The sequence below is a fragment of the Molothrus aeneus genome, chromosome 3, assembly GCF_037042795.1.
Source record: "Molothrus aeneus isolate 106 chromosome 3, BPBGC_Maene_1.0, whole genome shotgun sequence".
In the NCBI taxonomy this organism is placed as follows: Eukaryota; Metazoa; Chordata; class Aves; order Passeriformes; family Icteridae; genus Molothrus; species Molothrus aeneus.
The window spans coordinates 55,063,857-55,079,517 of NC_089648.1; the positions used below are offsets into that span (position 1 = coordinate 55,063,857).

Below are 15,661 nucleotides of genomic sequence, written 5' to 3' on the forward strand. Positions count from 1 at the left end.
TGCAAAATACCTATTATTTTTTCATGGCTTAGAGCTCCTTTAGAAAGCAAAAGCAGCATCCCCAGAAAACGACATCATAGAAAAGTAACTGAACAAACAAACAAAAACCTCAAACACACAATCATTTTGACTATGATACTGTAGCATTCTAACATTCCCCAAAAAATCTTTATTTTTAGAAAATTTTGATTTAGCTGTACTTGTCTGCTCCAACCCAGAGCTTCTCAAATTCCAATTCTGAGCCCAGCTTCTCAAATTCCAGCAGGAAAAGTTATGTATTTCATTTTTTCAAGATTAAGGTATTTCTTTTTTCATTTCAGTGTTTCAAGAAACAGCACTAAAAACCAGAAAACACTGTAGTTCTTTAAAAACAAACAGAAGCCTTTTAAAGCCAGAAGTGTCACTAGCTATGGCTTGGATATAGTTGCTGTAGTTAAAAATTCTTCATTAAATACACTCACAATAATAAACTGCTCTCAGACCAGCACAGCTGTTCTGTTTGGGAACCAAACCAGCATGCTACAAATATTTATGAAATGTCATGGTTAGACATGCTGTCCACATCACACGTTCAGTGACTTGGTTCTGCTTCTTAAAATAAAATTTACTCACTAAGCGTAAGATAGAAGCAACTCTAGCACTTGGGTCTTTGAGGGGAAAAAAATTCATGGCTCCATTAGCAACAAGGATGGGATAAGCAATACAGGCCAGTAAACCCTGGGACATTTTTGAGAACCCCTAATGATTAATAAACAATGAAAAGCAGATTGAAATTTTTTTCTTTATCAAAACGACCACATAAAGCCTAATGTAAACATCACAAACTCACCACAAAGGAGATGAAGCTGCATCTGCACTAATTAGACACATGACAGCTTAATACACTCCTGCATACCAATAAGCAGAAGTTCCCCGTCCCTTCCAAGAAATGGTAACACATACCACAAGCTAAATGCAGTTCTTGGGAAATGTACTATAGAAGCAGCTGTGCTGCAGTGAAAATCTAAGGCTCTTCCACAGGAATTATTAAATAAGGAAAACCTCAAACAATCAAAACTCTGCAAACCTATAAAGACATTGCTTTTGAAAAACAGTTTAACCTTTAATTGCTAACAATAAAAGGAAATAAAAAAATAGAGAGCCCTTGAGGAAAAAGACTCAGCATGTGATAAGCTCATTAAGCATCGAGTTTAATGAAAACCCTATTGTAAACAGCAGTAGGATATCTCCTCCACTACTCACTGATTCAAATCACGTACAGTCCTCCCCAGGGCCCGCTCCAAATGGAGCCGCACTTCTACGGGCTTTGTTGTCCATATGTATTGTAAAGTTAGAGTATTTTGCATGAATAAACTCCCCCTATTTGTTGAATTCATTCACTAGCTCTAGCAAACAATATACAAGAGAGTAATTATTAATACAATGAAATAAAGATTTCCTAGATAGCTAGAGCCATATATCATCAATCTGAGAGAAATTGTGGTGCAATTTAGCTATCTTTAGGGAAAAAAAACAACATAAAAAATCCAGGGTTTGTTTATTTAAATTTAATAATAGTACTTTGTCTCCCACAGAAAGACATGTTTGTCTTTCTTTGACATAAGTTTTTTGAAAAAACGTAATGTTTTATCTTTTAATTCTTTGCTCCTCAAAAAGTCATCTTTTCAGAAAGTCCAATTAGTTTACAGTATTAGCTCTCAGTTTCAGTGGCTTGTGTGCTAATTCCTTTAGTAAGATGTGTGGAGTTCAGCACACACAAGCATTGAGTGTTTGGTACTGCAGGCTGGGATCCCACTGCCCCCCATACACACGCTCCCCTTTGCCACTGTGCTAATCCCCTCTGAATTTTGCTTTGTTAAGATAAAACAGCAATAGAGCAACAGCTTCATTTCTCTCATGCAAATATTTTTACAACATATAAACGATGCTAACTTCCATATTCCCTCCAATTTCACCAAATTTAGCTCTTAAGGTATTTTACTGCCTTATTGCCTGACTGATGTAAAATAGCACCATCAGTGCAGTCACTACCTTTTCTATCCATTCCCCAATTTCAGATACCAGGTCATAGCCCCGTCCCGCAGAAAAACACTCAGTCAAGACCTCCCCATTCACAAAGCCACCATCACAGGTACCACCACATCGTACGTCCGACTGAGGCGATATGACACTTCCTAAAGTTTCAGCAGCCTTCGCTTGGAAGCCGTTCTCACCGAGATAAAAGTACTTACAGCAGACCTTTTAACTCCTGAGGCCCTGCCAGAATTCCAGAGTCGGTAACGCCGGGGGCTCGGCGCTCCGAGGCTCTCGGGCAGCGGCGCACGGCCGCAGCCCCGGGATGGGGATGCTGCTGCCGCCCGCACAGCCCAGGCGCTGCCGAGCGCAGGGAGCAAACCGCGCGTGCCGGCAGTGCCACACCGCCTTACCCGCCATCGTCACTGTCCCCAGCATGGCCGAAGCCACACCGACACCACCAACTCCCGCTCCCGCTCCGAGGTTCCTCCCAGCGGCGCGGGGCAGCCCCAGCCGGCGGCAGCGGCGCTTCCAGCCCCCGGCACCTGGCTGGCTGGACGGACGGACGGACGGACGGCCGGCTGACGGAGAGCCTGCCTGATGCAAGTCTGCCTGTCGGAGGGCCGGGCTCTCCCCCGAGCCCCACGGCCGCTCCCCCTCGTCCCGGACAGCCCCGGGCCCCGCCCGGGACCGCCCCCCGCCCGCCCGGCTCTTCCCACCGCTGGCCGGCACGAACGTGGTATCTCTCGGGGTCCGTCTCGGAAATGCCGCTCCGAGCCCTCATCGCCCTCTGCCCCGAAGGGAACAGGCGCCGGCCGCCGCTTTCGAACCAGCCGCCCGCTTCAGTTCCCGCTGCTGTAAAGCCTTCCCGATGCAGCTTCCCACAAGGCATCCACACCCAACCTCAACAGATGCTGCTAAAAAGCCCCATGGATTTTGTCCCTTATAAACAAAACCATACAAAAATCACTTCTGTTCTTCCACACTGAAATACTTGCTCCTTTGCCTGTTACTGTGGGGTTGGTTTAGGTTTGTTTTGTTTTCATTTGTCTGAAGGGTTTTTTTAATTGGAATTCTCTACAACCTAATTACTTATAAATTGCCTCAAATTCTGCTGTCAAGAGTTTCATAGACTCCAGACACTTGTATAATAATTTAATGCTCCTACTGATAGTAAAAAAGGGATGCAATATAATAAAATAAAATGTAAAGGCTCAGTATCTAATACAGGTGCTCTCCTATAATAGCAACAGTGTTTCCCTTTTGATTACAACTGATTATGTTGAATATTTCCAAAGTTCTGATGATACTTTGAGCCTTCATCTCTCTGACTGTCAGAGCCAACTTCCCAGCAAATTTACCAGAATATCTGGTTAATTTAGTTTTATAGTGGCAACTTTAATGAGTCTAAGTCATCTCTCAAGTGGTCTTCCGAATGCAAGATTCAAATAATGATGACAAGAATCAACCAAAGCAAAAAACTTTTAATCATAAACACCTATTTACTGTAGGCAAACACTTGTGTTGTTTCAGTGCTTGGTGCCACAATACTTCTGAGTTTAGACTTGCAAGCAAGGTGAAATAAACAATGAGTGTAGAACATGAAGTGTAGCATTAAAATGGGAGATTTTTCTATGTGGAAAGATATGTCTGCATGAAGCAACTAAGAGATACCTCTTCTCCACCTTTATTCATCTGCCTAAGGACAGATGAGGTGGACCAGACTAAGGTTCAGAGGAGTGGACAAAGAGAAACATCTGAACATGACCTTTATTTGAAAAACTCTTTTCAGTGCCCAACTGGGCAAGTTTTATTTGTCTCTATAGATGATGTCACTTTCATCTATCATTACCAGCAAATACATGCTGCATCATCTTCATAAAAGGATTTTTTCACTTCAAGAGCAAACACATAGTACTGTTTTCCCTTTCACATAAATAACGCTACCATGTGGACTTGGCTCCACTGTATAGGAATATCACACAACCACAGAGAGATGATTCTCAAAACAAAGCGAAAATTTTTCAGGCAGCCTACTCAAATCCAGATTCCTAATGTTGTGTATGTTCACATCATGCCATGCAACTGGTTACACATTAATTACCTGCACTTAGAGGAAGCTTCTCACCTCTTTTTTACATATCCTAGGAATGTCATTTCCGAACAACTGAAACTACCCAGGATTCTTCAAAAGTAATTATAATCTTTGACTATTGACTTGAAACTCATGCCCTTTTGATGGCCTTTTCTTTTACTTGATCGAGAAGCTGAGTATCAACACGAAATCTTCTGACACTACTTCCAAACATCAAGTATTTTCTTTTCCTTTGTGACACTGTTTGGCAAGTATCCTCCCCCCAGTCCCTGTCCATTTAAGAGTAAAATTTTAGAGAAGTGGAGTTTCATGAAAGATAAAACAAGTTGCATTCTGTTTCTATAGTGTCAAAAGTCCTCCTGATGCGACTTTTTTAAAAAAGGCACAAAAGCTCAGGATAAAATATGGTAGCCTTCTACAGGGATAATAGTATTATGGCAATTAATCTGAAGATGTGACAAAGAATTGCTTTTACCAGATTTCAAACCCTAGATTACACCACACGTTACACAGGTGTCTTAAGGCACTCTACAGGCTGATGCTGAAGATAGTGCTCCCCCTGTCACCATCCCTTCCCAGCTCACCACCAGCAGCATTGGATGCCTGCTCTGACTGAAAAGCCCTCCCTCTTGCCATCCTGCCAAAAAGTCAGCAGGCAGCAGGACTGCTGAATCAGATCTCTCAACACATGCCTGTGAACGAAGCAAGAAGAGGCTGATGAGAGCAGGAAAGGTGCGTTGCCAGATCACACAGGAGAAAGAACAGCACATTCCTGACTGTGCAGCAAGGCAAGGGAGACATTACCAAGACAGAACACACTGGGATGCCTATGATGAGAAAGGTTTTGTGGTCCCAATGCAAATCCAATTAAAAGCTGTAGGAAAGGGAACTTTAATCAAGGTAAAACCAAAGGATTAGCAGCCTGTCCTTTCTATGAGTACTGAATCATTTATCATTAATACCACTGATGAATTAACATAAAAAGAATTTCTGCCTTATGAAGGAAGGGACAAGCCTATGCAGCAGGAACTAACACAAGAAGTGGAAACTGAGTTGCTCCTAACAGGTGGATGTCCACTACTGACACCAACACCTCCAGTCCACAAGCCACTTGTCATGTGAACTCTGTCCTACAGCAAAAACATCTCCCACAAAACAGTGCCCAAGAAGCACCTGAGCAACAACAGATCACTTGAGTAATACCTGCTCAGCAGCAGACAGCTAGTCAAGCCCCATTTCTATTTCTCATCCCATTCAGCATGCAGGCCTCTATGGTAGGTCCACTGAACACACGTTTGTACTCACCATTTGCTCCAGCAGACTCTGTTTGCTCTCCGGGTGGTTCTTGGAGCAGTGAAGCCACCTCTGACTGCTGCCCACCCGCTTCCTTAGATGCTGTAACAGCTCCCAGCTGCAGTGGCTCCTGTGGTGAGGCATCATCCTTCAAATTGTCTTCACTAACATCAGGTACTGGTACACTTGCATTTAAAGCCTGTGTGGTCAAATATTGATTGAAGGATGGTAGTACAGAAAGATAGAGAAGGAAAGAAAAAGAAAATGTCAGTGTTAGGCTAGATTCCTCCTCAACCCCCATAGAATATTGTTCTTTCACTCTCATTTTGTATATATACACACAAGCAATTTTAACTTTATTAAATAAAAGAACTTCTGTGAGGGAAAAAAAACAAAACACATAATCTGGGACTATTTATCTTTCTGCTCTCCTGCATGAAATACACAGAAGAAGCAGGTCTTACAGACAATGGCTTATAACCTTGTGTAGAAATTGGTTTCTTCCATGAAGGAAAACTCCAGGATAAGGTGAATCTAGCTGATGGAAAGAAATTCTTCATTCAAAGTGTCTGGTACAACTGCTCTGATATATGAATGAATCCTCTCTACAATATAGCTTTTGGTATTGCTCCTCAACTGATGTGCTTATCTTATCACTATCAACTACACAAAGAAACTGAACTATTCAGGACACAAAGCAGAAGACATATGGATTTCCCATGAGGAAATGCAGTGGAACTGAGATTAAAACTAGAAATTTTGGACCTCTGTTATTAGGCAGAAACTATTCTTACAGGAGGAAAGAGCTCTGCGATTCTTTGGGACTCAGCCCTATAGCATTTGAAATATTTTTTCTAGATTTGCTAATATATGCAAAAAGAAGAATCTGTTTTTCAGCTTCCACACTTAACACATTCTAATTATTTTCAGAATCTGTATTGGTTTTCCCTATAAGAAGAAATATACTTTCACAAGCATTTTTTTTAAAGCATGGAATGTGTTGTGGCCATTATAAGATACGTAATTACCCTTTAATTTATTGATTACCCTTTAATGAACTAGTTCTCCAACTGATTCTATTACCTTCCAACAGAAACCACTTCAACTAATTAACCATTATTCCTGAAGCGAAGGTTTGAAGTTCCTCTGGTGGAACAGCAAACTTTAATTACATACCATTGTCTTACGATTTGTCTGTACTCCCAAAATACTGCCACTGAAGCCCTGTTAATTAATCAAAGGTACCACAGATACATTACACCCAAAGATGGGATCTAACAACCACATAACCACATGCCTGAAGCACCAAACTGGGATCAGGAAGATGCCACATTCCTGACAATTGTCTTCCAGCCCCCTCCCCCCCCCCCCATAAACCTTCTGAATGGGGAAATCTATTTATTTATTTTTACTAGTAATTAGCCTGCTGCAACAGAATTTCAAATCAACAGAGTGCCAGGAAAAGGGCTTTCCTCTTAATCATCAGATTCTTTTCACATGCTGGGTGAGATCTGGGAGAAGCGCCGTACCCCACTTCCACAGGCAATGAAGTGTGTGCATTCAGGTTCCCAATTTTCAGTTCAGAAGCCCTTAATTAAGCCAAATTGTTTCCACCCAGCGTTGTTGTGCTACTCAAAGCTGCCTTTCACAGCCACATAATCCACCTCACGAAAAAGGATCCCATTCTGCTCCACTGCCAATACCACAGATGGAATAATTTGGCTTTAGAGTTTTCACATGCTGAGACCAGATATTAAATAGAAGAAATACGGAATGGCTCAACACTCAGATTACATTCCCGCTTCTCACATCATCCTTCCCATAAATCTAAAACACAGGAACTCAGGAGGGATAAAGATACCACACTACTGAACAAAGGCACGTAAACCCTGGGAAGCTCCTCTGCAGTCGCACACAGCATTAGCTGAATGGGAGCAACCAATTAAAGACAATCAAGAAAATCAAGACATAGAAAACAACAACCTAATTCTGAAAGGGCTTTAAGATTCTTCAGTACAAGTTCAGTAGAGGACCATTACTATTTTTGAATAAATAGTAAGTTTTAATGATTCATTCTTGAAAGACACCTGCTAGTCCTGCAAACACAAGAACAACCTTGATTTGACTGGCTCTCAGGAAACTTGTCTATCTGAAGAAAAAGCCATGGATGACTATTTCAAGATGACACTCTCAGAATTAGCACCAAAAATTCTTTCAAGTCACAAGAAAGGCAACAGCACTGAATATCTTAGCATTCCTCACCTTATTCAAAGATTTCTTTGCCTTTCTTTCCAAACCTCCCGTGGGCAGCACACCATTTTAAAGCCAGATCCATGTATAGACACACATGTACAGACAGAGTCAACCATTTGCCTGATAAGCACCAGTGGACTCTGCAAAGAGCCAGAGTACAAAGGTACTAGGTACCTCAATGTAGTACAGCTTGTCTCCTTTTTAAATCGAGCACAGACTGTTATGATAAAATATTAACAATGGTAGTATTTGCTATTACCCCAGCTCTGAATTTATTCTATAGTTTTGGTGCATTCAGGAAAACGGTGACTTTATATAATCCTAAAGATTGGTGATTTCAGACCAAAATTCAGAAGTCACTGGGTCTAGCAGATAACCCTTTGGATCTGTTAAATCTGCAATACCTTCCAGTATGAAAAACAGAATTAAATATAAAACATCACTAAATATAAGACTATAGGCAGTTTTTACAACCAGCCAGTATAATTATAATCCCTGTTCACCGTGTACATAAATTCAATTTTGGAAACAGGATCCATCTGTCACAATTGAGTAAAAAATGTAAATACATGGAAAAACCTCAATATTTTCAAATCTGACCAGACCTGCAATATAACCCTACCTTTTTACCCCAGTCTCTTGGGAAAGAGTTTGATGTGATTCTTGGCCTTGGGAAGGCAAACTTAGATTTTCAAATCAAGTGTTCTGCTTTAAATAATTGAATAATCAAAACTAATAAAACAATAGTATTTTTTCCAAATTAAAACATGCAAAGGAGAAGAAACCTTTGGGGAGTTTGTAAAGTGAAAGGAGACATAACAGCATCATTAGTTTAAATAAAGAAAAAAAAAAATTGTTCTAAAAAAAGTTGCTCAGGCTCTTTATGAGGGTCAGTGCAGTCTGTCCCACTGCATTAGTCCTCAAAAGAAACTAATTTCAGTTTTCCTTCACATTAACTGCTTCATTTCTCTGAAGGGATCTAAACTGCAGTTTAGTCCAATTATATCTAATTTGGTGAGCAGTGCTCTTAATTCCATTGAGAATAGTTGTAAAGCCTAGACAAATACAACAGAGTTTAGAGAGAGATGGGTGAAAACAAAATTTAAAAAGACAAAAATTAACGCTATTAGGAATCTTTCTGTTCATCTTTACGCATTTATCTACAAGTAATGAGACATTACATTTGGCAGGTTTACCAACATTTATCAGTTTTTTGTGGCACACATTCATGACACTCCTTTGATTATTAATTTATGAATGTGCTGTCTCATGAACATGGGAGAAACCAAGGGGAAATGGTTATCCAGTTCACTGATCTTTCAGCTTCTTCATTCCCAAAACAAAGGGCCGTTAGCAAAGCAACACTCCAGTTTCTGTCACGCCACTACTGTACATCCTGCATACATTTTTTTTAATATTTGCCTCACATTCACCACAAAGATGGAAGCAAAGGGCAGACACCCAGCTAATGAGACTAAAATGCACAGGGCTTGTTGCCCACATCACTCTAACCAGGAGCAGCTTCTGCTCCATCGTGCATCCAGCAGCAAGCCCAACTGTTAGATCCCATTAAACACACACAAAATTGAAAATGGATAAATTAACAGGACAAATTGAATGAGATGTGGATGAACTGCAGGTCCCTGATCTCACTGTACATTAGTGGATGCTTCCTTCAAGCACCATTCCTGAGGGGTTCACAGCACCCAGCCTCTTCCCCCACCAGCTATCACCATCATTCCCAACATTCCTTGTACCAGACCCAAATCATTCCAGGGATTCCTCACACCAGGCCCAAACGTACCAGAGTTAATTTTGCTTCATTCTGTTAATCCTGCTACACTGATTCTACATTAGATTACTAAAATAGCCAGATCCAGCTGTCTGAACAACTGAGCAAACTAACATAATGGTGTCTAATATTTTTCCTGAAGTTTGATTTTGAAACTCTGGGAAAGACTGTTGCTGTGCACAGGGGGTCTGCTTTTAGCACATGCTGCTTCATTAAAAAGAACTTCAAACACCAACACTTGGGAAAAGAAAAAAATTGGATCATTCCAACCCTTTGTTCACAGCAGTTTGTCTTGTTTTGCATTAGCTAAACATTAGAGGCTTGTGGGATACTGCAAGTTCCAGGTGAAGAAAACACAAGGCCCTTCCTCTATAGGGCACATAACAGCACACTTAACTTCATTACCTTATTTCTGCCTCCTGCAGACAAAGCCAAGAACTTGCTCCACACCTTTCAGCTCCTCATTTACCCTATTCTCCCCCAATTCTCAGCTTGATTTCACTGTGACACCTCCTTAAGGATGACTACCTTCGAAATCCAAATGGATAAAACAAAAGTCAAAACACCAAAAAGTTTCTACACCCAATTCATCCCTGTGATCTCTTTTTGCAACCTGTGAAAGAAACACTACCCCCAGTCTGTTATTCTGAAGCCTGATCCAAACGGAGCTCCTTCACAGGTCTCCTACCTTTCAGCTCTTTCAGACAGCACCTTATGGAAGCATTTCACAGGTACAGCTCAGCCAGGCTCTAAGGACCAGTCAGAACAAGGGCTGAGCACGCAGCACGATCCTCTCCTCTCAGCAACCACACCCAGGCTTGCATTTCCAACCTGGAGGACTTTCAAAGTCCCGACGCTCCTCTTTGCATCTCTTCAGCCTCCACCACATCAAACACAAGCTAATTGCCTCGGCTTTCAAAGTGCCCGGCCACTCCCTCCACCACCTCCCTCTTATCTCCTATACTACTAGGGGGCTATTTCACGCTTTTGGTGCCGCTACGACACCAATTTCCATTGTGCATTTTTTCAATTACACATTTTTATTCTTTCACCCCAGCCACTCCACAGGCATGGTCAGCCCTCCAAACCTTACCACTGAATTGTACCAGTCTCTTCCTCCCCAGATGGAAAAGAAGTATCTAATGGGAATCAGATCCTGCTGAACCAGGGGAACCCTGCAGCCTGAGACCAAATGTCTCAAACTGGGCTCCCAGAGACACAGTCTAGGGACTTTCCTTGTATAAGCTTCGTTTCACCACTGCTAACGTAGTATTTTCAGGCTGACTCAGCTTCACTCACCAGAACACAGTTGTTTAAACAGCAGATGTAAGTCTGTCCCAGCTGTTATTTGTCAGGCACTCGGACAATAAGACACTCTGACATCTCAGCTGGTAACCCCTTTAGAAGAGACAGTTCCAAATATTTACTGTCTAGCACACACTTGCTCTCATTACAACACAGGTAGCATAATCAAGTTACTGCTCAGAAATGGGAACCATCACGAAAACACTGTTTGAATGACTTGCTGCTCAAGTGGGGGCCCTTGCATGCCAGCAATCCACCACACTACATCTTCAAGCCATCAATCCCCATGAAAATATTATCTCTGACAAACCTAGATTTTGATGTGAGAATAGCTTATTAGCATGCCCGTATTTTTCCAAATTCTCTCTCTGAAAGTTTCCCTGCACTGTTTCAGGTAGCTGTTCCAACAGAGCTTGGCTCCTTCCACAAGGCCATGGAAAAAAAAAAACCTGTATTAAAGCTGGCACCTCAAACTTCTAAATAAAATGGACGTGGCACGTGTGTGATTGTCACTGTTAGCTGCAATGCTGGTAGGATGACACTGCTATCCTGGCATTGTCCACATAGCTTGAAGTCACCTTCCATCCCATGGGAGGGCACCATACTGGCATTTTTTCCCGTCTCTCCAATGCTTAGCATCAAAATTGGAAGTTGGGTGAGAGCCACATCACTGCTGTGAACAGAGAAGGTGCTCACAAAATGGAGATGCCCAAACCAATGCAGTCACATGCTGCCACCAACAGAAGTGTGACCCAGCTTCTTGTCCAACTCTGGACACAAGATCCTGCCTGCTCCCCTGTACCTGCAGCTTCTGCTGAGTCCCAGAAGCTAACACATCTCGCTCAATCAGTAGAGAATGACTTGCCAAAGAACTGGAACAGTTTTCCAGGGGCTTAGCTCCTTGAATGAGCTCACACAGTGCCAGATGCAATAAAGGAGAAGAAGATGCAGGTGCTCTGGAGAGGAGGCAGGAGCACATGAACCACCTCACCAGACATCTCCATGGCTTTTGTCAGTTCAGGACATCAAAGTTTCGTTTGGCCTTCTTCAAGACCAGAAAGATCTTGTTCCTACTTCTAGCACTAGTAAATCTAGTAAATCCTTCTCAGGCCAAGCTTCAGGCCTCCATGCTGTTCAGGACAGTCTGCCCCTGAGGTCTCAATGAGTTTTCACCAGCTCACTGCTACCAACAGGAGAAGTTTTTTTTCATTTCCCCTCCTGCCCTGCTGCAAATGCTTGCCTTGTCCTGGCTCTTGGTCTCACCTCTACAATGTAGGAGTCAAATGAACTCACAAGCAGATCAGGAAAATGGTCCAGCAAGAATAAATTTCAGTTTCCTGAAGGGTTAGTGAGTTTAATCTGCTTATAGAAAGGCAAGGTTAGGACACAACACAGCCAAGTGAGACTGTGTCATCTGAGGCAAAACAAAGAAGAAAAGGGATGGAAGAAAAGGAGGGGGGAAAAAAGCATCGCTGCCACAACAGCAAGGAGGTAACTCCATCACAAAAATCAGCCTTCTGTAGAACCATACCCTGCCTCTTGGTTTCAACAGGACCTCAGGTGTCAATTCACAGATCTGATTAATTCAGTTCAGGCAGCTGAATGGATTAGTACCACCAGGATCTCCCACACCTTCCTACAGAGGTGGCTTCCCACAGTGGTGGCTATGCAAGATACGGAGCAGCTCCTCCACTGCCAGAGTTTAAGTCTTGTCTGCTACAGTAAAGAAATCTGCCCGTTTCAAGTCCTACTACCGTGGCAGGCTGGAAACTTTGGAGCTGCTTTATGTGTAACTCACCAGGAACTTTTGAGAAGATGGGTCAACAGCTGAGGTACTCACCACAGGAGCCCACATTTAACCCACCGTGTTCACAAGCCAGGGCCCAAAGCTCTGTAGACCAAGTGCTTTCCAAGGTCCCTAGGCTGTAGAAGTGAGCACACTGAAACATACACCCTCCCTTTTTTTAACCAGGACACTCAAAAACTGGTACCTGGCTAAAGAGTCACACGCGAGTAACAAAACGGCTTAATGACTATAAATTTTTTCCTTTCTAGAAGAAAAGGCGAAAAGGTTTTCATCTTGTAAAAAATGCAACTACATCATGGAAGAAATTTAATTAAATATTTCAAGGATTTCGCATCACAAAAGAAAGCACAACTTCTCTGGGATTTTATATCCTATATAAGACTAGTTGCTTAGATAGTTTATTTGTAATTGCCTTGCCAAGGTTCACTCAAGATGGATTCCACTGAAGTAATTTTCCAAAGTTTTTTCTTCTAAAAAGGTTGTAATAAGCATTTTAATTTGGAAAATGCAAGATAGAAGACCACCCTCCAAAAGATTCCCTATTTTCCACAAACATATTAGCTATCTGACAGATTTCTCCAGGGACATTGCAAGACCTGGTAATTTTCAAAGAGCTGGAAGGAATAATGATGAAAAACTGTGTCACAAATCTGCACAGAGTTACTTACTTTAGTAAGACAGACTAAATGAGACACAAAAAATGTATGACTAAACTACATTAAAAATGATTTTTCTTTTTATGCAATGTAATGGAAGGCAAAGCCAGCTGTTTTATGAGAACAGCAATAATAAAACTTCTTATAGCAGTGAAATGGTAATAGAACCTCCCCAATTTTAAACAGTTCTACTTGAATAATCAGGCAAAAATCTACTACAAGACATTTTTCCTAAAGCTCAGAAGACATAAAACAGAGTATTAATAATAATCTGTACTTGAGAACAGCATTACTGTGATTCCCTTTATTTAGAAGGCCTTAGTTCCCATAACTAGATAAACACGGCTATGAATATTATGGCCCTTCTTCAAAGTCGCATTATCTTAAATTTTAAACAACCGCAATAGCCAAATGCTTGCCTGATATAAATTCCCGCTTTTCTAAACGTCAGCATCTGAATTCTAAAATTGCCCGACAAAACTGCTAAATACTTTGTGAACCAACATCAACCCCCAATGCTTATTTAGTTAAAAAAACATGAAATACATCTTAGTTAAAGTTCATTCGCAATGTGGTTTTCAAATCTGTCAAAACACGCACAAGGAGGTCTAGTGGCAGCCAGGAACTATGGGAAATTCAACTTGAAAGTTAAATCTGAACCACAAGGTCAAAGAAACAAAGTCATAACCGGTTCTCAAGCTCTAATACACCCACGCACCAGTCACAGAAACTTCGGAGTCTCCCTGCTCTGAGCACCCAAACTCTGAAGAGCCCAAAGTAGGGGATCTCGGTAGAACGTGGCATTATTTCTCCCCTCACTAACTCCCGAAAGCCACGTTATGTAAACACACAGATGCACATAACCTCCCTTTCAGTCCCAAAATCCCCTAAACGCGCCTATTCCAGAGGGATAAATGGGTTCATTCATAATCTATTTTTAAACACGAGACATGTTTTAAAAGAATTTCTTTCAATTCTTCAACGTCTTTATTTTAAATCACACATACCTAGAGCTCCTTCGCTCCCCACGGGCTGGGAGTTCGGGAGTCCCTCCCCCTTTGCCCCCTATGCGGTACGACAGCGGGCCGCACCAAAGGCATAGCTCCAGCCCTCGCCGCCGACACCGCCGCCCCTTCCCCGCGGCGGCGGCCGGGGGGCGGCGGCTGAGGTGAGCCGAGCCCCGGGGTGCGGGACGGGGCGAGAGAGGGGGCACAGCGCGGCTGGCGCCCAGCCGAAGGCACTGCCGAGCCGCGCCCCGACGCACCTCCCACCTGCTCCCTCGGGAGGGGAGAGGATGGAGTGGGGGGGCTGCGGAGAGCCGCGGGAGCCGCGGCGATCCGGCCGCAGGACCGCAGTCAGGAGGCTCCTTGGCGCAGACCTCGCCGCGGGTGGGTGCGGCTCCTCTCGCCCCGGCCGCACACAAAAGCGGCGGCGCCCCCGCAGCCGCCCTCGCCCCCCGCCCCGCCGCTGCTGCCGCCGGCGGGAGTTTTATGACTGCGGCGCCGGCCGTGGCGCAGTCCCGGCCCCGCCGCGCCCCGGCTCCGCGCCCGGCCCCCGGGGGGTGCCCAGCGCTGCGGCAGGTGGCCGCAGCCGCGGCGGGAAAGTTTCCCCGGCTCGGGGGTGCGGCGGGAGCCGCCGCCTCGCGTCCCTCCCGCCACCTCCCCGCCGCCCCTGCCTTACCTTGGCGGGCTCCGCCGGTGGCTGGGGCTCCGCCGCGTCTTCTGCCGGCAGCGGCTCTGGGGGAGTGCTGGGGGGCTCGGCGGCGGCCTCGGCCCCGTCCTGCGGGGCGGCCGGCTCGGCGGAGCTGCCGGCGCCCATGGCGCTGCCCCGCGGCCGTGCGGAGCCGCGGGCGGGGGCTGGCGGTGGGCGGCGGCGGCGGCACAGCCGGGAATGAAGGACCCCGGCTCTCCGCAAACTCCTTTAGGGCGCGAGAGGGGGGAAATTTAAAAAAAAAAAAAAAAAAAAAAAGGGAAGGGAAGAAAACAAAAAAAAAAAAAAAGCGCGAGCGAGAGCAGCGAGGAAAATCACCTCCTCCCCTGGTCCCCCCGCCCGCCTGCCTCTTGCTCCATCACATGAGCAGATCCCCGGACACGCCTTGCAGCATCAAACCGGGCTGATAAGGAGCGGCCAAGGGGGGCAGCGCCCTGCCCGCCGCCGCTGCCGCCTCTCCCCGCCCCTCCCGGGCACCGCCAGGGCGGGGGCGCCGCCCGGCCCCCGGCCCTCCGCGGCGGCACCGCGGCGCTGACTCAGCTCCTCGGCCCCCTCGCCGCTCTCCCGGGGCCGGGACGAGCGCCCACCCGCCGGCACCCTCACGGGCTCCGGGCCGGGGACCGCGCCCCCCGCCCGGCCACGCTGCCCCTCGCCCCCCGCGGGGCTCCTGCCGCCTCTTGCCCCGGGCGCTCGGCTCCGCGGCCAGCAGCCCTCAGCGCCGGCTCCGGACCTCAGCC

General features: G+C 44.9%; 1 protein-coding gene across 3 annotated transcripts in view; it reads right to left on the bottom strand.

Annotated features, from left to right (window-relative positions):
- Positions 1–15,032, bottom strand: part of AKAP12 (A-kinase anchoring protein 12) — a 30,328-nt gene extending 15,296 nt beyond the window's left edge. The window contains exons 1-2 of one of the 3 annotated variants that reach the window (XM_066546965.1): positions 14,895–15,032; positions 5,414–5,600 (exon numbers count right to left, since the gene is read on the bottom strand). In XM_066546965.1, the coding sequence (XP_066403062.1) occupies positions 5,414–5,600; positions 14,895–15,032 (325 nt within the window). Of the gene's footprint in view, positions 1–2,426; positions 2,478–2,749; positions 2,854–5,413; positions 5,601–14,894 lie in introns of those variants that run through there. The other 2 variants (XM_066546967.1, XM_066546966.1) reach the window with 2 other exon arrangements.
- Positions 15,033–15,661: the final 629 nt, after the last annotated feature.